The sequence below is a fragment of the Pteronotus mesoamericanus genome, unplaced genomic scaffold (assembly GCF_021234165.1).
Source record: "Pteronotus mesoamericanus isolate MK-2021 breed Mesoamerican mustached bat unplaced genomic scaffold, CSHL_Meso_final contig_182, whole genome shotgun sequence".
Classification (NCBI taxonomy): domain Eukaryota; kingdom Metazoa; phylum Chordata; class Mammalia; order Chiroptera; family Mormoopidae; genus Pteronotus; species Pteronotus mesoamericanus.
This window is the reverse complement of record NW_026555078.1, coordinates 35,295,614-35,322,809: the sequence shown is the minus strand read 5'-3', so window position 1 is coordinate 35,322,809 and position 27,196 is coordinate 35,295,614. Positions and strand designations below refer to the sequence as shown.

General features: G+C 41.9%; 1 protein-coding gene across 1 annotated transcript in view; it reads right to left on the bottom strand.

Annotated features, from left to right (window-relative positions):
• PYGL (glycogen phosphorylase L) overlaps positions 1–26,949 on the bottom strand; it is a 35,599-nt gene extending 8,650 nt beyond the window's left edge. Inside the window, exons 1-10 of the mRNA XM_054567578.1 lie at positions 26,479–26,949; positions 21,510–21,611; positions 18,389–18,467; positions 15,976–16,079; positions 9,552–9,683; positions 6,427–6,538; positions 5,921–6,003; positions 1,305–1,448; positions 986–1,078; positions 181–327 (exon numbers count right to left, since the gene is read on the bottom strand). Coding sequence (XP_054423553.1) covers positions 181–327; positions 986–1,078; positions 1,305–1,448; positions 5,921–6,003; positions 6,427–6,538; positions 9,552–9,683; positions 15,976–16,079; positions 18,389–18,467; positions 21,510–21,611; positions 26,479–26,721 — 1,239 coding nt within the window. The 5' untranslated portion in view covers positions 26,722–26,949. The remainder of the gene's footprint in view (positions 1–180; positions 328–985; positions 1,079–1,304; positions 1,449–5,920; positions 6,004–6,426; positions 6,539–9,551; positions 9,684–15,975; positions 16,080–18,388; positions 18,468–21,509; positions 21,612–26,478) is intronic.
• Between the last annotated feature and the right edge of the window lie 247 nt (positions 26,950–27,196).

Below are 27,196 nucleotides of genomic sequence, written 5' to 3'. Positions count from 1 at the left end.
GCTATTCCTCTGTTTCAGTCTTTTCAAAAAGATGTCTCTAACAGAGTCCCACCCACACTTGGATACCTTTGATGTGTCAATGACTAAAAGATGTTTAGGTCTCAAGTTTGGTAAGAGATAACATGGTTGCCACCTCACATCTCAAGACCTCACTCTCCTGAAACCCTCCAAATGACTTACATCTAAATGCTTCTGATTTATCTCATAAATGATTTCCAAGTGCCGAGGAAGCAGCTTCTCCACCAGGTGCACAGGCCAGCGCTCCAGGGCCTCTGGGAGCACTGTGTGGTTGGTGTACGCGAAGGTCTTCTGGGTGATGTCCCACGCCTGAGGGAGAGGAGGGGCTGAGCTGCTGTGCTCTGCACACCCCATCCCACGGGGCTGACATTTCCTCGGTTCCCGTCTGTTCATAGTGGGACAACTCATTTGCAAGAGGACAAATTCTATCTGCCTGTATACAGTTAAGATACACTTGATTCCATTAGGTCCCTGAATAGTCCAGAGAGTGGGAAATATGTTTTAGGGGTAAAAAAAAGGGCAGCTCGCTATAAAAACTGACTGATAAGACAGCATGCTAATAAATCTTCTCTACTATTCTATCTTTTATTAAATAAACAAAATTTGAGGATTAAAAACTTAAGGAATATTGTGAAACGGTACAAAGTATGTTTAAAATATTGACTTCCAAAGCAATGGGATATTTTCAATTTGCTGTATTCTGAGGTTAGAGAGCTTAATTTAGAATCATTTTAGGAAAAAGAAAAGGTCACTCTCATTAGAGATGTATTTGTGTATTTCTTAGTCTTACTCACTGTAAAGCAATAAGGACAGAGAAACGTCAGCACCGGGAGCAAGTTTACCTCTAACTGTTAACGTTAGCAACAGTAACTTATTTTTCAACAACCACAAAAGAAGCTTTTGGCAAAATCTCCCAAACACAGATATTCTGGTTAACTGAAGGAAAAAGAAGCCAAACTATCCAGACCTTGGACCAGGGCAATTTTTCAATATCCACAAAAATCCTCATCAGCTCAGGAATGGCAAGTGCAGGGTGAGTATCGTTCAACTGGATAGCAACCTGTGTGGAGGAAAAGACACTGACGTGAGGGTGACTGATGGCCCAGGTCTGGCTTCCTTGACCTCATACATGCGGGCAAAGACCAAACCAAATGCCCACCTGCCACGGAATGCGTCAGCATGCTGGACCTACTCAACTCTTTTACCATTGAAACAGAGGAGTAAATCCGGTAGGAAGTCCTTGTCCCCTCACTGGCCCTACCTGCGATCACAGACTGAATACTTGCCTGATCTGGAAAAGCATCAAATGCGGTTGTAGCACTATCCGTAGAGCCAAACTTGGAGGCTTTGAAACGTCGGATGACATCTTGCAAGGTAGCAGCCACCACAAAGTACTCCTGCTTCAATCTTAGCTCCTTCCCTTCAAAAAACTTCAAGCCAGAGAGACTGAGTGAGTGGCTCATACTGTTAGGTGTGGCCAGAACTTGGTGTCTCTACCCAGAGAACTTTAAGGCAAAAGCCCATTGGACATCGGATGGAAGGCGGCAGGTGGGACGCCAGGCGTTAGCCTTTGCTCTGTCCTGAAACTCCACTTAAATCACAGTTGAGAGGAAATTAAAAAGGCATACTGATAAAGAATGAAGGGAATGGGGAGAAGACAACAGCAACAACTTTTCAGAAGCTGAAAAAACAGAAGAGTGATAACAGAGCCAGGAAAACCAGGAAAGCTGCATCCTTAGTATTGGAAAAGAACCAAAAAGCAACTCAATTTACACATCAAAGCCCCCAAAGGCTAAGGAAATGACAGCACTGGGTGGCCTTAGGAAGGAGGGGTGAAGGTGGGGTAGAGGTTGCTTGAGAGCCTGCCCAGCAAGCAATAGCCTCGGACCTCATTCCAGTGCCCTCAGCTGGGCAATTTCCCTTCCAACTGAAGCAGAGGCTGTTGGTGTTTCTGCAGAGATGGTCAAACAGGGTCTCTGGATGGGAGAGCAGAGGGTACAGATGAAAGCGGGGCGGGGGGGGGGGGTACCACCGACAATGAAAATGGGAAGAAGGGGGTTAAGTAAAAGTTTATGTACTGAATGTTGATACTCTCAGTCTTTGTCTCACAGCCAGATTTCAGAACACAGGCAGTTAATATTTATTCTCCCAGGAAAGAAGCTGCAAGTCTTCTCTGGGGAATTTGGCCGGCCAAAGGGAGACCTAAGGGCACTGACATGAGGCGCTCCCCAGCAAATGGCCCCACCAGGTCACAGTGGAGGGAAGCCCGAAGACAGAAACCCTACCCAAGTGTACAGAGCTACCCCAAGGCTTGTGAGTACCCCTCCCTTAAACTTCAGTGGGCAGCTAAGAATCACTAGACATCCAAGAAAACTTTGTAAAAGAACCATAGAGGTTAAAATAATAAACAAACAAAAGCCAATTTAGAGGACCCAGAGATTAGGAAAAAAGAATATGATAAGAATACTATCAGTATCCTCAGACAGACTAGAAAAGATAGTTATTCAAGAAATAAGATTAAGATACTTTAAGAAAGTATCTAGAGGAGAAAAGATTACTTGGAAATTAAAATATGATAGCCCAAAAGAAAAACCCAGTAGAAAGACTTGGGGAGAGAGTTGTGATCACTCAGAAAACTGAGCAAGAAGACAAAGAAATAATAAATAGAAGAATAAAGGTAAGAAAACTAAAGGACTAGTTCTGTAGTGCTGTGTTCTCAGACTAAAAGAATACCCAGGCCTGACGGGTGAAAAGAGACTCACACCAAACCACACCCATCCCCACATTTAGTACACTTGGAAGTAGTTGGTTGAGGAAAGGAAAGGAGAGGTTGAGAGAAGGTAGGAGGTTGGGGCTGGCTGGGGAAAGAGAGAGAGGCTAGAAGCTTTCAAAGGGAAAAAGCAGGATTCAAAAAAAAGACCAAGAAAACAGAATCGTGTCAACTGTAACTTAAAAGTTAAAAAAAAATTTTTTTTAAAAAAGAATAATTGCATTGTACTTCTTAGCAACACCGAAAACTGGAAGATAACATCAATAAAAAAATCTGAGTGTTCTACATCCAGGCAAACTGTCAATGTGAGGATAGAATAAGATATTTTCTGATACGCAAAGGCTCAAAAAAATTGACCTTACATATATCCTTTCCCAGTACACCCTTGGAACATGTGTACTACCAAAGCAAGGTAGTAAACAAAACAAACAAAAAGAAAGACATGAAAACAAGTGATCCCAGAAATTCAATGAGCACCGGGGTCCTCAGAATAAGAGGGAGAGAAGACCCCGAGATGACAAGGGAGCAGCTGACGGGAAGAGATCCAGAAGAAGCTTTTCAAAAACACCTTGTTAACAGTGTGTTTGAATATAGTGAGAGATCTATAGCTGAGATAGCTGAGATTTCTACAGCTGAGATAGAGTGAAGGATAAATTTGGGAAAAACGCTCAGGACCAAAGCCAACAAAACAATTATTAACTCCTGGAAAAACAAAAACTTTGAAAAGAAAGGAAAAATAATTATTATATGAAGACACACATATGCACAGATCAGCATCCTGAAGCACTGACATGGTCATAATAACGTACACACCGATTAAGGAGCTAGTGAAAATTCTGTCATTAGGCTGAGAGAAGGGGGGTAGGAAATACGTGTTTGTGCAGTGAGGGTGGAAGTGTGCGTGAGGGAGGGAGATCTATTCTCATCTTCTGCAGTGGGGGGTCGGCAAACAGTTGTGGAAAAGGGCCGGCCAAGAAGAAACAACAGCCTGCTATTAGAAATATGGAGGTAAGAATCCAGAAAGTCAGTTAAAGCAAGGGGATAGAGTTGCTTTTGGGAAGTGGGAAATGGGAGACTATGTTTTTGCATTAAGCCTCACAGAACTCTTTTTCTCTTTAAACTATGTGTATGTATAACTTCGGTAAAAGTTTAAAAACCAAATGAAAAATTAAGTCATTAATAGGAAACTGGATTGATATCACCAATGAGATTTTATAGGTGGAATCTGGACATTTTTGTTTTTTACTTTCTTTTTCATACTTTTATATTGCTTCCATTTTTTTCCCCTAATGGCATGTATCATGGTAAAAATTATAATGAAATCATTATTCTTAAAAAAAAAAAAAGCACTATAAATCTGTCCAAAATTAAACACTTACTGAGTTGGGAATTTTTAATATCCTAGAAATAAAATGATTCAACATAATCTCTGACCTCAAGAAGTTCACACTAGTGAGGAGAGAGATGTGTAAACAAGGCTTTATATAAAAGGTGGTAATTTTAAAGAAATTAATGTAATACTTTAGCATATACGCAGTACTTTGGGAACCTGGATACGCAGGTCCTTTCTCACCTGAGCCCTGAAAGGTGAGCAGGTGTTTGTGAGAAGAGCACGGAGGGCCAGAGCACCCCCTGCAGGCGTAGGAAGCCTGGGAAGGCAGCCGGGTGAGGCAGAAGCGGCAGGGCCAAGCGTCCCGCACGTCTGGGACCTCACTGCCAAGGCAAGATCACGGCGGTACCTCAGAGAACTCATGGCTGTATTCCTGAAGAACTCAGAGAGCACATCTAAAATTCTGTACTTCTCTTATACGTGATCAGAAGCATTTAAAGAGCTTCAAGCAAGAAAAAGAAATATCTAACTCATTACAGAGGGAGGACAAATTCTTGGAAAAATCTTGTTTGGTCTAGATGGCCAAGTTGGGGAGAAGGAATGAGTTTACTCTTGTAATTACAATACAAAAATGATTTATTAACTTGTAATTAAAAACAAGTATAACCTTGAAAGCTACCTTTTACTCAATGAATTCAGTCAACTTTGCACCTCATGCTAAGTTAGTATATGCTGTCAATTGCTGTAGATGATTATTTCCAAGTAAAGTTAGGTTTGGTCCTTACCGAAGACAGAAGGATGAAGCTCAAGCCCGTTCAAGTGAAACAACCCTGCAGGCTGAGTTTGGCTAGGCAATACGGCCCCAGACTTGGAAGGATTCTTACTTTAATTGACCATGAAATAGAACAACCTTTTGCTTTTGGGTCAGAGATTTCTCTGAAATGTATTGAGGTCACAATGTTCCTCCCAAAGGAAAAAGACGTATACCATTAAGTTCTTGAAAATGCTGCAGCAAACTTAATCCTCCTTAGAGACTGTGGTTTAACACAAGTGAACATCTGGCCTGAAGGATCATTTATGTCCTGGTCCCCAAATCTTTGTTTTGTGCCATCTTTGTAGAGCAGAGTACTAATCTGATTGTTTCTGAGATTTTTAAAAAAATCAGTAGAGCTTCAAGAAAATGATTTTACTTATGTAGAAGTTAGAGCTAAGTATATTTAAACCATATAAAAATCCTTAGCAGCCATCTGAGATCCAGTTCCAAGTGCTTTTTTAAGCTAAGCTATTCTTTGTGTATAGAAATAATCACCTATAAGAAGTATAAAGAGATGAGTAAGTGGCATAAGAAACAAGTATTTGCTCCTGGGTCAGCTCCAAAGTCCATGACCCCACCTCACCTGGGGTCAGAGGGCAGAAAGAGCCTCCTTCTCGAGGGGAAGAGGCCAGGCAGGAAACCTCCAGGGACTCTGAGTGCAGATGAAATTTCTGTTTGGAAAGCAAGTAGTGCTTCAACTCATCTCTTATGTCCAGGTATGTTTTGAAATACATGTACAGAACTTCCCCGTTAGTCATGGGTCACTAATCAAGAGCAAAATACCAATTCTGATTTCATGACTTGCACAAATTTGGTTTCCTCACGTGGGGGGAGAAGAAATCTAGACAATGCAGGAAGTGATATGGAGATTATTGTGCAATGAAGAAACAAAATCAATATTAAGGCTGTGTTTTATAGAGCTACTGAACAGGTGCTTCTAAAATAAGCTGCTTCTGTTTCCCTTGAGAAAGTAAGCTTGATCACTCACATTATCATTGGGATAGAGGACCCGGGAGATGTTCTCGGCCAGATTTCGGTCCAGCACGGCCTGAATGTAGTCTCCAATGTTAACTGAGGGGAATGTGAGAAAAATGAGTAAACAGACAAGCCAGCCACTGCTATCAATGTCCTTTGATCTCACTTGATGCTTGCTGTGTGCCATGTGGGATTCCTAAAATTCCTAAAAATCCAAAAGGATTTCCATAAACCTTTATGCTGTGATTCACATGAGAGTCTAACACGGCTTTAACAATGTCCTCCACACTTGCTTCCTCCAAACGGCTGCTTAGTCCCTGGAGAGGACAGGTCAGAAGCTCAAGGGTTTTTTCCTCAAGCTCAGTTTGGTTCTACCTATCAATCAGAAAGAAACCATTATGCCCTAGTCCCCAAGATCCTTGTTTTCAGCCATCTTTCTAGGGCACAGTACTAACTTGCTTCTCAGATCAGAAAGATGAAGCACACATGCAAAGAAACAAGAGCCCATGCCGTACTCACAGTCTTGGAGGTTAAAGTCATTGGGGGCCCGAGCAGACCAGAGGCGCATGGTGTTGACGGTGTTATTCATATACCCAGGCACTGGGGTGTCATATGGCAGGGCCAGGACCACCTGTTGGGTTAAACCAAAGCAGCTGCTCACTGTTTCCATAGGGTGACGACGTAGGTTGAACAACAGGCTGGGGGAAAGCTACTGGAATTCTGTTCCTGCCTCTATTACCAACTCAAATTGTTCAAGGCCTTAACCAAGACAAGGGTCCTAGGGCTGGACCGGGGGGCTCGGCACGGTATTAGGGGCCGCTGTGGATTCTCCCCCCATTGGGACAATCTGGAAGGCTTGACCCATCCAGATAGATGGTTTTCTCTGTCATTTCCATGTTGACTTCTCTCTGTGCCCCTTGCCTTGATCTGGATGCAGATTTTGTATTTGCAGATCAAGCCACCACTATAAGAATAATAAAATACGATGTGCAAACAAAGTGACAAACATGAATCTGTACCCATTAAAAAACAGTAATCAAGTTAAGTTTTGGCATAGGTTATTCAATAATCTGACTTCAAAAATCGTAAAAATCAATGGAACAGGAAATTTATGAAGCTAGAGTACATATGATGTTTAAAATGATATGCTAGATTTTTCGAAGTTGCATGAAGAGGAGTTAATTTAGTGATCTGACAAATCAGCTGATAATTAGCTAAGATGGGTCTAAGAAGTAAGCTTTGAAAAATGAACGACATTAATTGAATGGGAGAATGCTAGAGATAGATCATTCAGTGCAACCCACTCATTTTGGACTTGAGAAGAACGAGGCTGAGAGAGAAGTGACTTGTCCAAAGTCACAGTCAGTGGTAGGACTGAAATCTAAACACAAATCTCCTTAACTGAGTTTGCTGAATTATGAATGAATGAAGCATTACAGCCTATATCAATCAATCATACATATTCAGTCACACTTTCATGAATGCCATGATCTCAAAGTAACAAATCACTCTCCTTTGAATATCTTTCACTAGGCAATAAAGCTCTCTAAAGATTTTTAAAGCAAGCTGTGATCAACCAGGAAAAGTTGTTTACAGAGTGGGTAGAGGCTGGGTTCCAACTTGATTTGTCCTTCTGACCCTTGAAGCAAAATTGAGACAGCTAAGGAAGCACATGGCTTGGGTGTCCCTTTAGAGAACTTCAGGCAGAACTGCCACCTGAGCTCCGACCGAGGCTGCGCTTTTTCTGGGATGCCACCGTCGGGGAGGACAAGAGCTGGGACTCCTCTCAAGCCCAGGACCATTCGCCTGGCCACGTGCTCAGAGCTGCATGGCTGTCTGAGTCTCCTCCTGAGAATCCACCTTCTTCCCCCCTCCATTCTTCCAAGGTGTCGCACCTGCGCTGCAGTCTGAAAGGCTTCCTGCCTCCTCCTGTTCCCTCCCCCTGTATCTTCCACAGGCATTTCCCCAAAGTATCACTCGCACTTCTCACTCTTTCTCGGGTCTGCTTCTCAGGGCACCTGAACTGACACAGGAATTAATGAACAGCTGTTTACTGGCAGGTGCCCACAGCTGCGTGACCTCTTGCTCTCTGACCCTACCGGCTACAAATCTGGGCTGATCAGTGATAGCCTGCACAGATCACAAAGTTCTGCACTGCTTGGGTCACTCACCTGACATTACATCTGCACTGTAACCTTGCCTTTGTGGGCACAGAAAACATACTCTAACTGAATTTCTGGATATATTACGAAAATGTCTAGAGGTGTTTTGTAAATACAAAGTAGCTCAACAGTGGAACCTACAGTGCTTCCTGCACTGAGCGTGTAAAACTGCACATATTTGAACAGATTAGAAATCCCTGGAAGTTTGAGATACCAAATCCATACCGAATAGTTGCTACTGTAATACCAAATACATGTATGAATTCTTTGGGCATAATAACAATTATTTGTTTGCAGCTCTCCTGATTATATTAGTAACCAATTACAACTTAGATTATTGTCTGTTTAACTAAAATAGATTATCTTGAAATCACAGTATTAGTTTATTCCGTGTATCATTAGACTATGACCTATTTTTAGCTTCTAATGTGCTATTTCATATGCTGAATAAATTCATGTTTAGATTGGAAAACTCTTTTTAAAAAGTCTTATTTTTCTGAACTGTAGCTCTATATGAATTAGCAGAACAAACCATTAGTTTAAAAAGTCAGCTATAACATTGGTCTAGGTGCTTCTAGGACACAAAATGAAACATTTATTCATAGAAAATAATCCACAAACCAACTGCATTTAGTACTGCAGTACTGAATTTCACTCCTGATTTTGATATATAAGAACAACATTAATTGATCTTTACCATTTTTGTTAAGCTTTTAAAGACAGACCAGTGATGCATTGTTTCCAATCTGAGGCCCTATTTATTCAAGAAAGATCTCATGTGGAGTTCCAATGGTGGGATGGTGCAGTCCAGTAGTTAATAAAGGTTATTTATTGGGAGGTATGAAGACAGCAAAGCACAAACCACCCCTGGGGGCCCTGAACACGGAATTGTTCAGCGACAGGGTAACACTCAAATCTAGTGGCCATGAAACAAGTACGCTGGGTTCACACCAACATTTTTCTCTAAGAGTGATTTGGCTCAAAATAAGAGAGTACATTTTGCAACATTTTCCATTATTTTTGACTTTGCAATGAATAGGAACTTTGGTAATTCTTCAAATAATTACTTCAGTTTAAAAATATTTACCCCTGAGAAGTTATAAGTAAAAAAATGTACATGTGGTGGTGGGGTGAAGAAGGACATTTAAAGTTATTCAACCTCAGTATCAATAACTTTATATAAAATGGAGAGCTAAACATACTGGGATCATAGAATCGGTTAATCTCTGATAAAGCTGACTGCAAAATGACCATGGGCAATCTCTTGACCTTGGGTAAGTGATTTATCTCCTGGCCTCGCCTCCCTTGTCTCCAAAATGAGTAGGTTGCACTAGGAAGAGTAACACATTTATTTATAAAAATGTACTCTATTATTCAATACACAACATACTATACTCAATAACATATACACGTTATACTCTATGCTGCATATTCACTGAGCTGTACTGTACAGTATGCCCAGCGTGAGGACGCTCTGAATACCTGCGTGTCGATCCACTTGGTCCCAGCCTCGCTGTGCTCTACTCTTCCATAGAAGTGCACAGGCAGCATGAACTCGGGACGCGCCTTCTCCCAGGGGTTTCCATACCTGAGCCAATCATCTGCCTCTTCTACCTGCAAAAAGAATATGGCTTAGAATGTGTTTTTCAGGAGAGGGGCACCTAGCCATTTCCATAATATCAAGTTAGAAATATCTTTAACTGAACCTACTTGAGGATATTATTTTGGCAAGAAGAGTGTTGGTTCTGTCAACTTTAATTCATGGTTGTTACTGTCTCACAGCCTAAATCAACAATACTTGCTAATATTGTTCTAAATGTTTTATATGTATTATTGCATTTACTCTTCACAGGGAACTACGATTCCTTTTTTAAACATGAGAAAATTGTAACTTGCTCAAAGTTGCACAAATAGTAAATGGTACAGTTAAAATTTGACTTTAGGTCTGTGTTCTGTAGCCTGTGTTTTAACATCAGTGAAGACAATAAATCAGCTTGAGTGACAGAGACGCCCTCCAGGGATGGTTATAGTTGAATTCCTGGACTTGATGTGTCCTACATGATGTTGCAGTCAAGGTTCTAGTCCCTATGACACACAGAATTAGTTAAATGTTACTCATAGAAAGCTCCCTTAATAAAACTGATTTCAGTACAGGTCTAGAAGACTATTATATTTTGTTGTCTTGTTTAATTTAAAACTTATATAATGTTGATCTGATAATGATTATTATGGTTCATTTTGGAAATAACAATACTAAGAGGTAAAGAATTTCTTTTATTGACAATTTAATATTTTCCCATCTATTTATGTTAACTATAACAAAACATTTCTTATAAAAGTCTTTAAATCATATTTTGTACTTATTTTAATATAGCATACTAAATACCAAATGAATTTTGGTTTTCAATAAACAAACAAAAACACAAAAACACCAAAAAATATATTTGGGGGAATGTATTTTTAATGTAAAGATATCATCTGTGCTACATTTAAAATATTACATATATTTAAAAAAAACGGAATTGTGTTCTGACAAAAAGGAATTGGTAAGATTTTTTAGTACAAAGCACCCTTATCAATGAGATTAGAACATGGTATTCACCTGGCTTTAGTTTAAGAAGATACTGATTATGAACTAGGACACATTGTGGCTGGGTGCCTCATGATCCACCTAAACATGAGTTCAGCGCCTGCCCCAGGCACCGTGGGGGGAGGGAAGCAAACAGAACGAATGTTTTTTGAGATATGAAATAAAATATTAATGTCAACAGCCAGATAAGCAAATATAATTCATTGATTCAAACATTGATCATGACTTAATATCAAGAAAGTCAATAAGCCACCCATTAATATTAACTACCAGCATAACAATGAAGGAAAAGGGGACTCACAGAAACAGCATCCTTATGTGGAAGATCTGGGAGTTAGAGAGCTGCTGGGGGACGTTTCAGATGGAGGGTGAAGCCTAGGGAAGTCTGGAGCTAGATTTGAGCTAATGGGCACATTGCACCTTGTTAAAATGTGGACTCTCAGTGGATCTGAGATGGGGTCTGGAAGTTCTGCATCTTTTTTTTTTTTTTTTTTAAGATTTTATTATTCTTTTAGAAAGAGGGGGAAGGGAGGGAGAAAGAGGGAGAGGAACATTGATGTGTTAGAGAAACATCGATTGTTTGCCTCTCGCACGTCCCTAACTGGGGACCTGGCCCACAAAGCAGGCCTATGCTCTGACCCGGAATCGAGCCAGCGACCTTTCATTTCACAGGCTGGAACTCAGTCCACTGAGCCACACCAGCCAGGGCTGAAGTTCTGCATCTTTAACAACTCCCCAGGAGCTACATGGTGCAGCAGGAGCTATGTGGTAACACAAAATTAGTAACTATAATTCAGAATTTAGACTTCAACTATCCCAGTAATAAAGAGAAAAAAATATTAAAAAGGATACAACTGAATTTTATCAGTTGATAAGAAACTATGTGTTAATAACTAGAACTCTAAGGCAAATGAGGATGTCCAGAAAGGATCAAAAAGAGCCTATCTTACAAAACACTCTATGCTGCACTTAGGCAAGGGCAGGTTGGGGGTTTTCAAATACTGGGCAATGTGAACACTTTTCTTGTAACAGGAAAGAATCGTAAGAAAGGACCATTTGCTTCATTTCAGCACTCAGGACTGTTGTAAAACACACCTAAAGGCATATGAAACAGGAAGATGATGAGGCAGAAACAGTTTTCTCTCAAAAGTCAAGTGCCTAGGAGAACCGGCAACCTATTTTCTGCTGGGAAATGCAGCAAAATCATACTGTCCTGCCCTCCAGCAGCTTGACATGCTTCCAGAAGTGACGCTGGGCTCCAAGGTGCCCTGCCACCAGCCCATTCCCAGCCTCCTATGGGAGTGAGAGGTTGCCCTCACTCTTTGTGACAAGGGACCAGTCAGCTGATTACTCTTAATGCCATCCAATGTTGCCCTTATTTCTCCCTGCCAAATAATGGCTGATTTTAATTTCACTGGGTTAATGAGTTCTATAGTAGGTCAGAACTGTAAGCTTGCTGTTCTTTATTTTTTAGCCTTCTTCTGATTTAGCAAGGAACCAGCTGATACTTCTCTCCATTTTACAAAGCTTGTTTTTTTTAAGGTACATTGAAAAAACAGGTATTTTAAACCACAAGCAGGTCTGAGCCTATCAGTGGAGAGAGAACTGTCTCCCATGCCCCCTCCCCGTTCACTGTCCTCTCTAAATCCACAGAAGCTGCCAGGTGGTGACAAACATCTCTTATCTTGCTTTTCCTCCCAATGAATCAACGAAGTAGCCTATAAATTTAGATTTCCATGGAGTCAGTGATCCCTGAACACACTAACATGCTGAGCCACATGAAGGGAGGGGGCAGGGTCGGGGAGACCTTTTGTTCACATCCAGGCTGTTGGACCCAAACATCCAGACGAGAGCGAGCTTGGCCGAGGCAGTGGGGCTCTGCGGAGCGAGGAGCAGTGTGCCAGTCTGGGTAGGGGCGGCAGCCTGGACTTGGCATCCCCAAGAGGGATTACTCAATGTACTCTGTGTCCCAGCCGGTGTGGACGCAGAGGTCAGCTCAGGGGGCTCTGTCAGTGACTGAATTCTAAGAAATGATTTCCACTCAACTGTGGGATACACAGGACACTAAGAACCAGTGAGGACACATGAGGAGCACTCCATAGTTTTTGCTTTCTGATGGTACAAATAATCAAAAAATGTTTCTGGGAACGCCAAGAATTCAACAATGGTAACCAAAAGATTGCTGGGTTAATGGAAACTTTGCATGACTAGTTATGGCAGGTTTGGCAGGGGTTCTGAGAGAGCAGGGGCCAGCAGACACTGGTTCAACTCCAAGATACCTACTGTGTGTGTAGGAACTCGGCACTTTAGCGTATGACTGTTCGACTCCCTGTGTGGCTGTCGCGATCGCCCTCCCCCGGCTTCCTCTCAGAAGCCAGGTTTTTTCATCGAGAACTGTTACTGGTCCCCCTTAGAGGTGAAGGTAAGTCAAGAATTTTAGCAAAAAAATTATTTGCCTTCGGGGGGGCGTTTCACTATGAACACATTACTGCAAATCTTCCCTGAAAAGAGACTTCCACAATTAAGAGTCCATCAACCTTTAAAAACCTTCCCAGCCTCTGTAATTTTCCTCAGTCTTCTCCATACCTGCCGCTGGAAGGGCAGGGACGTATCCGGTGAGACGGGGGTGCGACCATAGCCTGAAGAGGCACGGCTGCTTTCCGGAAAGATGCTTCTTGTTTTTTATGGAAACGGTTTCTTGGTGGCACGGTGTATTTTATGTTTGCTTGCTAAACCCTCCTCTTGGTCAACAATGGATATGGCAAATGAGGTTATGTGTGATTCTGACTCAATTTCACGGCAGAGTGAAAGAAGCGACGATGGCTGGGGAGTCTAGCCAAAGCCATTTGGTCTCTTTTTTCGTTCAGAACACGGGATAATCCATCATTCCTAGGTCTGATAGGAGACACACAGAGTTCTCTGGTATGATAGGAGAGAAGGGTTGGCTTCTTGGAATAAAGACCATTGAAAAGCGGCAAAGGTAGTAGGTGCAACCTTTTATAAAATTCTGGGGAAAATGCAATGAAAAAGATTTTTTTTTTGAGATTGATTTTCTGAGTTTCTCTTAAATCTTTCACATGAGAGTAGTTAAAAAATACAGAATGAAATCCTTAAGCATTCTGGGTGTAATGTGTACCATAGAGGATACTTTCAGAGAGAATGGATACCATGTATTGCTTGGTTGAGTTGTGTCAAAATGCTGGCCATGCTGGAAATTTCTACTTAGTAAGAAGCTTCTCACCATATAACTCTAGGTTATTTTACTAGGGAAGGGGATGAATTCTTTGGTTTTTATACCTTTTTATGACTCTAAAATACGTACTTCTTATGGAATGCAAGACACGTAGAAATATAAACTGAAGATAGTAAGCCACCTGTATCCTGTCTCCCAGAGATAATTACTATTGAAGCTTTAAAGTATTTTTTCCTAGCACTTTCATCTTTTTGGCTGCCTTTCAATAGTTGAGTTCATACCACCCATATGATTCTATACTCGGTTTTTTCAACCAACATAAATAGCTTCTCATTTAATTAAAATTAACAAAAAATATAAGATTAATGGCCACATTAACATTTTATGATATAATACCACAATTTATTAAATTGTTCTCCTTTCTTAGGCAAAAGTAACATTTCATTGAACACCTATTTGTGTGCTGGATACTTTACATATTTTCATAATAATTCTGTGAGGTTGGTACCTCCATTTTGCAGATAAGAAAACTGAGGCTCAGAGAAGTTAGGTAACCTAATCGTGGTGACATACTTTGTAAGGATAATGAGTTGCAATTAGGCCTCAAATTAGAAATTAAATCTCAAATTAGGGCCCAAATGCTTTTTCCCACACAATGCTGCCTTCTACCTTACTGAGAAGTAGATGAAGATACACTCATCCTTAGCAAAATTTGGAAGTTTATCTTTTAATATATTCCTAATATTCTCCCGAGACTTTTTCCTTGGTGCATTCTTGCGTCATACCAAATCTTTCAGTTCCTTCCTTCCTCAGCCCAGAGCGTCCAAATACTGAGGGAAGGGAAAGGATGGCGGCAGGGAACACTGAGCTTATTGTCCTTCTTCTCCCGTGAAATTAGCTCCAGCCTAGGCCACCCCATCCAACCCCTGGCCCTGATGCCCTCAGACTGACTCTTGGAAACATGGGAGGGGCTGAGGGAACTCAGGTTTTCTTGAAAACTAATCCAGTATCTTTCTGTCAATGGTGTATGTATGTGGAACAAAGGTAGGAAGAGAGAAAGCCCAAATTATACTTAGTATCAAGGAAGACCGTCCATACCAGGGCTGAGTGTAGACTCAAAGAATTCCCAAAGATACGAGAAACAAATTCCTAAGAATCTGGTTTGGTTATACAAAAGTAAAACTAGAGCCCTGGCTGGTGTGGCTCAGTTGGTGGGAGTGTCATCCTGTAAACCAAAAGGTCGTGGGTCTGATTTTGAGTCAGGGCACAGGCCTCCATCGAGGGTTCGGTCCCTGGTCGGGATGCGTAAGAGAGGCAACTGATTGCTGTTTCTCTCTCACATTGATGTTTCTCTCCCTCTCTTCCCCTCTCTCTAAAATCAATAAGTATGTCCTCAGGTGAGGATAAAAATAAAGTAAAATAAAATAAAATAAAAGTAAAGTAAAACTAGAATCATTTGTTTGGATTGATTACTATTTGTGTACATCTACACAGCATATAATGATACATATTAAGTATGTATCAGATTTATTTGACATAACAGCTAACAAGATTGCCTGCTTTCATCTTATTAAAAAATTAGAATCCTGAGCTTTCGTATCTTGTAAAACAGGTACGTTAAGGAGGACCAGGCTGAGTATAGAAAAGAATACTGAACCTGGCTCTGGAAACCTGGGCATAGACGCATGTTTGCCAGCAGGTAACTCCATTTCTTAAGAGCCTCAGTTTTCTCACCTATAAAATGGCAACACGCTTCCTACCATGAAAGGTTACTGGAAGAGATCATAAGTCAAAAGATGTGCTCCTCCATTTAGCATGCTGCGAAGAACGAACATCACACATCGTAGGTAATCCACATTCAGACCCTCAGGGATAAATGTTTTCAGAACACCCTCATGAGTCAGGCACTGCATGAGATGCTCTGGATCTGGTGCCGAACACTACTGGCTGGCCCTCTGCTCTAACATACCAAAGCGAGGAGAGCGACAGTATTCACTGGTGTCAAACAAATGCAAGGGGAATCAGTGAAGTTCCATGTTAAATGTCTGTAAATTATAAACCATCCAGAACACTATAAAAAAGTATTTACTTAATGACAGAATTTAAAAACATGGCTCACATACCTGCCATCCATCTCGGATCTTCTGATTAAAGATTCCATATTCGTATCGAATGCCATATCCATAGGCTGCAAGTCCCAGGGTTGCCATGGAATCCAAGAAGCAGGCTAATTCAATCAAAACACAAGCAAAAAGGCAGAGCCATCAAGGTTAGTTCAATTCTCAGGTCTTTTGCTAAAAAACATGATAGCCACAAAACATTTTTCTATGAGCCACCACATTTCTATCTTTAAAGCACAGAGATTGTTGCACAGTGGGTAATTTTTTAAGTAACTTTTTAAAAATTATAACATGAATACTATAGGAAAGTTAGAAAACACAAAAATGTATAAAAAAGAAAACAAACATCATTTATTACCTCACCATTTAGAAATAACTGCTGTATACATGTTGGCATTTCATTTGAGAACAGATAAGGAAGTCGTCCTGCATTAGACACGTCCGTTATTGTGACTCTCAAGCACACTGCCTTTTATAAGGAGGCTGTCTCTGCAGCTCCCTGCCTGAAAAGACAGCTCCAGGAGGGTACGATTCACCTGCAACCACCTGACTACATGGACTTCCGTGGCAGACTCTTTTTGGCTAACAGAATTCCAGTGCTGTTCAGATACCAGGGGGCCATATGCTACAGGCAGGCTGGACTAGCAGTGACTCTTGCTTGACTAGTTTAAGCCTCTTAGGCAATCACAGTAATTGTTTCTTTTGCCAGTTATGGTTTTGGCATGACTGTGCAATGATATTCAATCCATTGAGAGGTACTAGGAAGTCTTCTGGATGCAGCGAAACATTTCCCTTTCTGCTGCCATCACTTTCCCTTGGGGGAAAGCCAAGGGAACCACAGAGACCCAGAGTCCTGACAGAGCTACACTGTTGAATAAACTAATCTTCAACAGCCCAACCCCTGGACTTCCTGTTCTGTGATAACACATGTCCTTGTTGGCTGAACCATTTTTTTTTTGCTAGGTTTTCTCTCACTTGTCATCAAGTGCATTATGACAGACTACCTGATACAGAGTAGCCAATCAACAGGCTGGGTAGGGATCTGTCTGGTGGCCAGGTGTAACCTGAGGCCTTACAAGCATCAGATTTTTTCTTTGGGAATTTGAACTGAGAAATATACAGAGAATGAGGAAATGTACCATTGGATTTAAAATGGAAAAGAACATTGAAAATGAGATTTTGGAATCACTTCTAAAAAAAAAAGGATATTTTCATAGAGCACAATCTGATACACACATGTGTGGTAGTGCACTTTTATTATTAAATTTAAGTTTTACAAGTAATACATTAATACACCCTCCTTGTAAAAAAAATTAAAATGTTATAGACAGGACTAGCATCCACCTTGACTGCCATTCCCAATTCTGCCCTCCTCTCTAGAAAAAAGCATAAGGAGCAGTTCAGTATTTCAAATTCCAGACTTTTCTATGGACTTATGTACATATGAGTGTGTGTGTGTGTGTCTGTGTGTGTATATATTCATTCACAGAAAATACTGGTTTTTAAAAAACTTAAATAGTATGGAACGTTATATGGTTTTTAATAGAAATTGCCAGCCCTCTCCCCCACCAGAGGTTTATTCAGGGCATTACATATAGATCAATTTTATTTATTTTTTGGTTGCTGCATATTATTCTGTAATATGGATTACTCCACTACTTATTTACTTGTTTTTCTACTGATGGACGTTAGGTTATTTCTAATAGTTTGTTTCTATAAATAATACTGTAACAATTTTTTTCACATGTCTCCTTGTGCACATGTTTGAGGTTTTTTGTTTGTTTGCTTTTTAACAGTAGATATCAGTTGGAAATAGAATTGCTTGGTCATAGGTATGTATATTTTTAACTTAATGAAGTTAATATTATCTTTAATGTTCTCCTCTGAATTTGTTGAAAAACCATTTCCTGAACAAAGCAAAGAACTCAAATTGCATCTATACCAAAAAGAATAATAATTAACTTAATTACACCAATATCATAACAAGTTTATCATCGCCTACTAGTCCATCAAAAAGCAAACCGTCCAGTGCACGAGACAACAACACAACGGCTAAACAGCTTAGGTCACACCACACAAGTATGTGAATTGAGTAGCTGTGACCATATAACAGTGAAGTAAAGGGGCCACTTTGGAAACCCTTAGGTGCACAGGAAGAATCTGGTTAACCTTAAGGTTTTAAGCAATGTCTCTGAGGGTTTTAAGCAATGTCTCTTTTGTTCACATTCCCTTCTCTACCGTTCGTGTAGAACTGATAAAACCACAGTGCAAACTCAAAAACAAGTACATTTATAAGCAGGTCATGCTTTGCACTTGTTGTAGGAAGGTTATTTGGTTCTTCTCACCGTGGTCATGCATGGCATCTGAGAAGGCATCAACTGGCCAAACACGATGACACACTAACCATATCACTTACCAGCAAGCCTCCCAAGACCACCATTGCCAAGTCCAGCATCTTCTTCCATTTCTTCTAACTCCTCTATATCCAGTCCAAGCTGGTGATGAAAGGAAAACATCACTGAACGTGGATACAAATGCAAGCCATTTCATTTTGGGAAATGCAAGCCATCATTTCCCAAAGCTCTGGGTCAGGTAACCAGGTTTATATGTGCACTCAATCCCGTCAGCAACCTTGCAACATACTCTGGCATCACGGAAGATGCTGGGGACGGCAAATGCAAGCCGTACAAGATGGCGCAGCGGTAGCTTGTAGAGAAGTGTGCGCTCTTAGTGTCCTTTACCGACTCTGTTACTGCCTCGCTATATGACCCTGGGCAAGCTACTTCCACGCCTCACTTCTTTTATTTAAAAGGTAAGTCCTCACCAGACCACAGTGTTACCTCATTTAGGGTTGATGTGAATTAAGTGAGATCATACAAACAAACCATTTAGATCATTCCTGGACTGATACTCCTCAGTAAATGTTAACCTATTATTATTTAAGATTCTTTTTTTGTGCCGTTGGGGGAAAACCTAAGAAAGAGTCCAGTATTGAGCTGACACTAACTGGGCTGAAGGACTTTAAAAATTATCACAAGGTATGATGTCAAGAGTTTCCAGGGTGGAGTGAAGTTCACCTATTCAGGACCACAGCCTATTTACTCAGCAGGGCCAACGACTGTTAACCTGAAGCCAGCTAGGGGATCACTGCCCACGGGACCGGGGCCAGGCAGCAGTCAAGGAAACCTCAGCCCCACGGTCTAGCTCAGTCGTTCCCGACCTTTTCCATCTCACGGCACACGTAAACTAACTAATAAAATTCTGCGACACACCAAAAAATACATTTTTTGCTGATCTGACACAAAAATAGGTATAATTTTGGTTCATTCACACCAGATGGCTATTATTGTGTTGGCTGTTGTCATTTTTTTTTTTTTTATTTGACAATCTAAGGGAAAAGAGGTCAGCACCCCTGATAAACAGTCAGGTATTGCAAGTTTTAAAAATTCTTGCAGCACACTGGTTGCAAATCACTAATCTAGGGAGATGGGGCTAAAATTCTCTACTTCTCTCTGGGCTGGATAAAAGACCTTGGGAGGCTAGAGGCATTTGTGACCTTGGGGACTGATGCAATTGGGAGCCAATCAGCTCCCTGCCCCAAAGCGCTGGGACTCACACAGTCAGAGGCCACTAGCACCACTGTGGACTCACGTCAGAATTCCGCAGCCCTGGAGATCCCTTTGGACTGCTCAGCTTACAGTGAGGAAAGAGATGGCAGATAAAATAAATGATCTGTCCTCTGTTGACTAGACCATAATTCAGCCCATGCTTGGCTAATGAGGGTGTGTTGTGAAATGACTGCATTCCTACCTGAAAGTGAGGCAATCCATGAAATGAAATATTATTTAAAATGAAACATAATTTACACGTTTGAAAGCATACGCAGAAGAAGCAACCATGCTTGAAGTTGATGTTCCAGTTTCCACGGTCACCTACTAGGAGAATACTTTCATACCAAAAATTGCTTTGTCACCCACATCTTGGTAAGTACTGTGTTTTGCCACGTATAATGCACACTTTGTTGCCCAAATTTTTGAGGGAAAAATAAGGATGCACATTGTACATGGGTATAATGGTTACATACCATGTGTATAATAATGAGTATAATAATCCCGTGCATAATGTGCACAGAAACATGGGTGTGTATTATATACAGCAAAATACAGTAAATCTTCTAAGAGTTTAAAAATGGCTTTGCTTCTGTTCTTTGTTGAAGGGACTTCCGAAATTGCTGCACGGCGTGACAAGAGTTTACTGGGGTTCTTGTGCAAGTCAACTGCTTAATGCTAACATTCAAGGTGTTTTAAATTCTAAAAAGGTACACCTAAAGTATGACAAAAGCCTTGACCAAACAGACACAGGTCACTTCATCCCACCTAATTATATGCTACTAGGCCATGTGAAGTATACTAGTCTCAGCTGATATCAGGGGAAGGCAAGAAAAGAGAAGTCGAAGGGAACTGCAAGGATTCTTTCACAAGGAAATACTCTAGCTAACTTGCAGAAAGGAAACCAGCCGTTAGTGGCAAGCAGCTGACCACATGACCGGTGCCTGAAAGGGCAGTCCCAAGCCAAGGAAAAGAAGCAGTTTGAATAGTCTCCCATATAGAATGTATCTTTGCAAATATCCATTCCTCCTTTCAACCACGTCAAAAAGGTCAAGGACTGTTTGTTTCTGGTATGCAGATCCCCGAAGTTTAGGAGAGAAACAGTGAAATATGTTTACAAAAATAAATTAACATGTTAGGTTTAAGACCTCAGGCTCCCTGTTTAAAGAGGAAGTGTATTTTACATGTCACTTAGCAAAAGAGAAAGTATGATGATGGAATTTTAAATGCTTATTATTTTCACATATTGCCTCGATATACAAATAACAGTCAAATTTTAACCATTTTTTTAAAAGTAGATAGGAGCCTAAAGTAAAGCTTGTCATTCTGTCAGCAGGGGTTCAAGAACTTTTATTTATTTTTATTTTTTAATTTTTTTTATCTTTACCTGAGGACATATTTTTCATCACTTTTAGAGAGAGAGACAGGCAGAGAGGAAGAGAGAGAGAGAGAAACATCAATGAGAGAGAGAAGCATCAACTGGTTGCCTCCTATATAGGCCTGGACAGGGGATCAAACATGCAACCTAAGTATGTGCCCTGACAGGGAATGAACCCACCCACAACCTTTCAGTTACAGGTTACAGGATGATGCTCCAACTAACCCAGCCACACTGACTAGGGGCAGATTTAAGCACTTTTAAAAGGCTTGTTCCCATGCTAATTTCTAAAATGTAATTTGCTGGGGAATGCTGTCAGAAGCTTTGACTGCAAAAGAAAATTCTCATTAGGCAAAACCAGTTCTCTAACTTTGTTTCTTTTAAACCAAAGATCACTAGTAGTTGACATTTCTAATAGTTTGTAATAGCCATGTGTATAGAGCAATTTTTTCACCTTGTTTTTTTTGGGGGGAGGTGCTATATCCCCAAAGTTACTGCGTTGAACATGAAATTTAAGGGGAGAAAATGTGAGGAATATGGAGACAATGTACCTGGTAAATGGCCTCATCACAGGCATTTTGCAGACCAAGGTTGATCATGGTGTTCTGTAATGTTCGGCCCATGTAAAATTCCAAAGAAAGGTAATAAACCCTCTGAAACAAAGAAAAGAGAGGTCATGTTAACTCTGTGAGGCCAGCCTTAGCGGTCAACATGAACACACGAAGTCGACAATAAAAAACAGGCAGGACTACTTTGACTCAGGTTCACATGAAACTCCTATAGATGTGTGAAGGGATAAATAGAAGTGTTACTGACAACTGGCTTTGGGAGAACCATTTTTTATCCCATTTTTGGCCAAGTAGTTCTGTGTCTTTTACCGTCAGGGAGAAAAAAGTAAACTTGTTCAACTAATTAGGTTTAATGTTTTGTGTTTCTTTCCTTCCTGTTCATGAGCCTCATAAATTAAGTATATGTTTTGGACAAAGAGAGGTCAGACTGCCATAGCTCATCATTCATTTGTAAAATATTTATAGGATGAATGTTAGGTAGGGTTTGCTGAGACCACCTCAAGCCATCCAAGAAATACAAAGATTAACTCCTTCCAGAGATACCTGATGGCTACGAAGTATTCCTCTATGACTAATTTCTGTAAGTAATATCACAATTAATTATTTTAGAATTAAATTATTCTAGAAAATCATGAACTGGCAGTAACAAAAGACTACCTCAGGTTTATTGGTGTTTGTTCTTGATGAAAGTAACAATTTAGAAACTGCCTTTGACATAGTACCAGGTAAATACTATCAATGTTGAGTGAAAGGTGCAAAGGTCAGACTTGTCTAAAACCTTTTAAACACAAGTGCAGTTTACTGATTTCTTTTTAAGAAAAGATCAGGAAGTTCATCATCCCCTTTTACAGTATCTTTTTCTCCATATCAATTCCCTTTTTCTTTTCTAGCAAGCACAAAACAACAAAAATCTGTAAAGGTATCAATGTAAAGTCACCTAAAAGTTTAGGGACTGCCGCCATTTCTCAATAAAAAGAACCAAAATGAAAACTATTTGGTCAACACAAAAATATAAAAAAATGTAAATATAGTTCAATATAAGAAGTGCCTATTGTAATATGTAACTCATTAGTTATACATTTAAAATATTATATGAAAATGTCAATTTAGAAATTTCTTTTTTTCTACTTTCATTCTATGAAATAAGTGAATTCTAAGCCTTAACATGAATAGTCAACATCCATACTTAGTGGGTCATCTAACACTATTTCCCAGAACACATCATCATTACTTTTACTCATGTTGTTTGCAAATGTGTAACACTGTCATAGGGCCCTCATCGGTCTGGTGGGTGCCTTTGTGAGTTGGGAAAACTCAACTCACGGTATCTTTTCTGGGCAGATATAGGCCAAAGGGGGCGCATGGCACCACTCACCCCCACTGCTGATGCCCTGTGCATGAGGCCACCGTGTCACTGGCAAGAGTATCTCAAACCACAAATACCCATTTGCATAACATCAGCAGTTTTTTCCCTGTATTTTTCTCCGTATTATCATGATCTCTATAAAATAACCACTGTGTATTGCTTTTGACTTTTTGGTGATCTATAAAATGCTTGCTTCTAAATACAGTATATACAGTGGAACCTTGATTCTTGAACTTAATTTGTTGCAAAAAACTGAAAAGCAATCTGTTCGAAAACCAAATCGCCTTTGTCACCAAGGGATGTGTGACTGACCATACAGATATCAGCGTGCAAAGGCTGTTGGGTAGAGAATTGAGACCTAAAGTTTTGTAAAACAATCGGGACATTTTTTTCTGTGAACAACTTGGTTGAGAACCCAATTGTTGGAGAACCAAGACGGTTCAGAGAACCGAGGTTTGACTGTATATCCCACATTTGCAATTGTAAAGTTATGCCTTCAGGGATAATGAGTACATCTATCTAATTTCTTTGCCTCCTTTTTAATGATTACAAATTAGCATGGACTTAAGACATTTTAAGACATTTTACAAAGACCAAGTAGAGGTCTTTGTAAACAATGTTGCTGCTTAAAATAATTTAGAGAGGCTTTGTTATGTGACAGACTTTACAAAGACATGTATTTAAGGTGATTTCCTATTTTCTCATAAAATAATTTTTGGAGGGACTTCACTTTATATTTGGGGAGATATAAAACCTGGAAAAAATAGATTTCCCCCATCCTTTTACTTAGTGGTCTCTAAACATTTATTACCTACTCCTGCTAGTAAAATATACAGCATCTCCAGTATATATCCAGATGCCTGCACTACCATCACTAATAATTATGTATATTTCAAAAAAGTGAACTCTTTTCAAAAAGCATGCAAAGATAAAGAGGAGATAATAATAACGAATATTTTAAAAATAATTTAAATTTTATTCCTAACATTATTCAAAGGACTTGGGTACTTCTGGGAAGACAGGTGATACAGGTGGCAACAAAACTGAGATGTGCAGGAGAGGTAAGAGTTGAGCATAGAGACGCTGGCAAGAAGGGCATTCCAAGAGATGGCTGCAGGGCAGGCAGAGGCCCAGAGGTCGTGAGAAGAGGGCATGGATGGGACAGCACATTGGTTTGGTGGGAGAGCAAGGTAAGTCCAGAAGGGTAACGGGGGGTCTGAGGGGAAGGACAGGTTCACGTGGACTAAGAAGGGCTTTAAATGCTAGATTAAGGAGTAAGGCCATCAATGGGAGCCAATAATACCTAAGCAAAGGGCAAGATATATTGCTTTTAAGTTTAATGGAACTACAATGCACAGAATGAGCAGGGATTGCCAACTCAGGCACCTATAGGAGCCAGGCAGAGAAAATACCTGTGTAATGTATATTACATATAACAATGAGGAGTACTGGGCCAAGAACTGGGTGTCCAAGTCCTGCCCAAAGCCACTCAAAATTAAATTGCTTAAGGATGTCTTGCTGGCCAACTAAAATATGTCTACTAGCCGTAAGTCAGCTGCACGCTGACAGTTTTACCGCTTCGGGGAAGCAAGATAGCTACTCTGAAGTCTATTTCAAAGACCAGTAGTCAAGGCCTCAATAAGAGAAGTGAGATTGTAGGAAAGTCATTTCAATGGAATGTGCAGAAATCAACAGCATTTGGCAACCTGTTCACTGGGGAATATAGGAAGTCAAAGGTGAGACTCAAGTTTTGTGTCTGGGTGACTGTCAGGATGGCAATGCTATTAAAAATAGAAAAATAGATGGGGCAGGACTGGGAGGGATTATGATTTGAGTTTGAGGAAATAGAAAGAGATCTAGGTATGTTCACCAAGTACTTAGAAGTGTAGGAATGGAGTCTGAAAAATAATTCAGACTAGAGATCCAGATTCAGGATTCATCTGCAGTTACTACAGCGCAAGGGAGGTGGGAGAGGAGATGGGACACACTGGCTCTGGTCCATGCTCTGTGGAGGCAGGGCCTCCTGTTTAGGTGAAGGCTGCCACAGAGTAGATACTTTATTAATATGTGTGGAATGAATCTTGTTCACTGTTGCACCCCCAGTGTACCACTATCAGAATACCTGGCTTGTACCTGCACTCAAGTAAGGAAGGAAAGCCCAGTGAAGAAACTAGCTAGAGAACTAGGAAAACTCTAAAGTACCAGATAAGCCACTGGAGGAGAAACACAAGGAGATTGTGTTCTGTGAGGCTTGGTGCTAAATGCTCTAGAACAGCGTGTGTTGGGAGAGAAGCTTGGGAGTGGGGGTGAGGCCCTAAATTACAGCTCATCACCTCACTCTCCAGTTGAAAAACTAAAAAAAAAAAAAAAAAAAAATGATACAGTAAACGCGCGCGCGCACACACACAGTCTTCCCTAGGATAGAGACCTAGACATCTGGAATGAGGAAGTTACTTTCCACTTGAAAGTGTTACAGCTGCCCTTTCTTGATATGAGAATTTACTTTCTTTTGCTCAGGTTTTTTTTGGGGGTGGGGCGGGGTCGCTGTGTTTATGGACTATCCATTTCTTTTTCAGGTTTTTTACATATTTAAAAAATCTCTCATGTATTTCTCGCTGTATCAGTCTTTCACCTTTTCCTCTTTGCCTCCTACCAGCTTTTCCAGTTTCCTCTCCCAATACTGACTCACACCCACCTCACTGCAGCAGCCAGGGCTGCTCTCTCCCCGCCTCCCTGCGGTCCTCCTCAATCCTCCCCGCTCCACCACCCCAGACTGGCCAAGGGGAGGCCGTGTCCCTCTAAGCCCCCAAAGTAACCCCCCGCGCAGTCCCTGCGCAGTGGACAGGGGTGGCCTGTGAACGGCATTTCCCCGCCGCTCCGCGGGCAGATCCTGTGGGTTCAGAGCACGCCCAGGGGAAGGCCTCCATCCTGCCGGCATCAAGCCCAGGGACGCCACACTCTGTTCGCCGGCACGGCGGAGGGGGAGGCAGAGCTCTGTCCTAGGAGCGGGCCTTCTACCCACCTCTCCGCAACACTCAGGCAATCCCTAGAAGCCCCAGACCGCTGGGCATCCTCCAAAGGCTGTAGGGGAAGTGAGGCTCCTCGCTCTCCTCCCCCTCTCCCAGTGGATATTTCCGTTTGGCGAACTCTATATACTTGTCTCCCTTCCCTAAACATTAGCTTTGCCAAGGAACGGCTTTTGTCCGACTACCAGGGGCCTAGAGCTGTGCTTGACATACAGACAAGGAGGCGCCCGACACCTCTTGACTAAATGAGGGTAAATGCTCCAAAAATTGTGAAGTACGTGGTCAGACGAGGGAGGCCTGACCCTGTGCTCACCAAGCGGGCGCCGGGAGCACTGCTTTGGGTGGGGCTGGTGGGCGGCGTGAAGGCGGAGCTGGTGCAGCGCCGGCCTGTTCCCAGGGCTGCCCACCCACGGCCCAGAAAAGCCTCCTTGGATTTCGGGGAGCGCTTCCCCACGCGGGGGAAAGACTCCGGTGGGGAGAGGTCACCGCGGGGGCCCCTCCCTCCCGGCCGCGGACACCGCCCCCGCCGTGCGGCTGTCGGTGGAGCCGGGGCCGGTACCTTAGGGCACTTCTCGTAGTAGTACTGCTGCGTGCGGATCCAGCGCCCCACCAGGTGGTCGCGCACCGTGTGCGCCAGCGCGAAAAAGTAGTCGCGGGTGGTGGCCACATTGCGGTCCTTGACCAGCGTGAAGTGCAGGTGCCGGTTGAAGCTCTTCTTCAGCTCGGCCACGTTTTCCACGCCCACGATACCGCGGATGCTGATCTGCCGCCGCTTCTCCTGGTCCGTCAGGGGTTTGGCCATGGCGGCGACGAGTGGCGCAGAGAGCGGGACGTGAGGCCACAGGAACCCGGCGGCAAGACCGGCGGTGGAGGAGACTCCGCAGGTTCCGTCGCCACTGCTTTTGATTCGGAGAAAAGCTAGGGGTCCGCCCCTAGCCGCGGCACCGCCCCCGGTACGGGCCACCGGCGAGCCAGGCCCCTCCCCGGCCTCTAGGGTCGCGTAGCGGGTGCGAGCTTGCGGGGATCCCAGCTGGCGAGATTCTGCGCGCCCAGCGCTCCCGGATGGGGCGGGGCTGGCCCTGTCTGCTGTGGAAGGTGGGACCTTCGGTAGGTCACGTAGCCATTCAGAGGCTGCCTTTGGAATCTGCGGAATTTGGGAACACAGTATCTGTCCTGCGTCCCCACTCTAGACCTTTGGATACAAGGAGGATGGATGCACAATAAAAGCAAATTTGTTGTACAGATGTTTGCTATGCCATTGTTATTGTTATTATTTC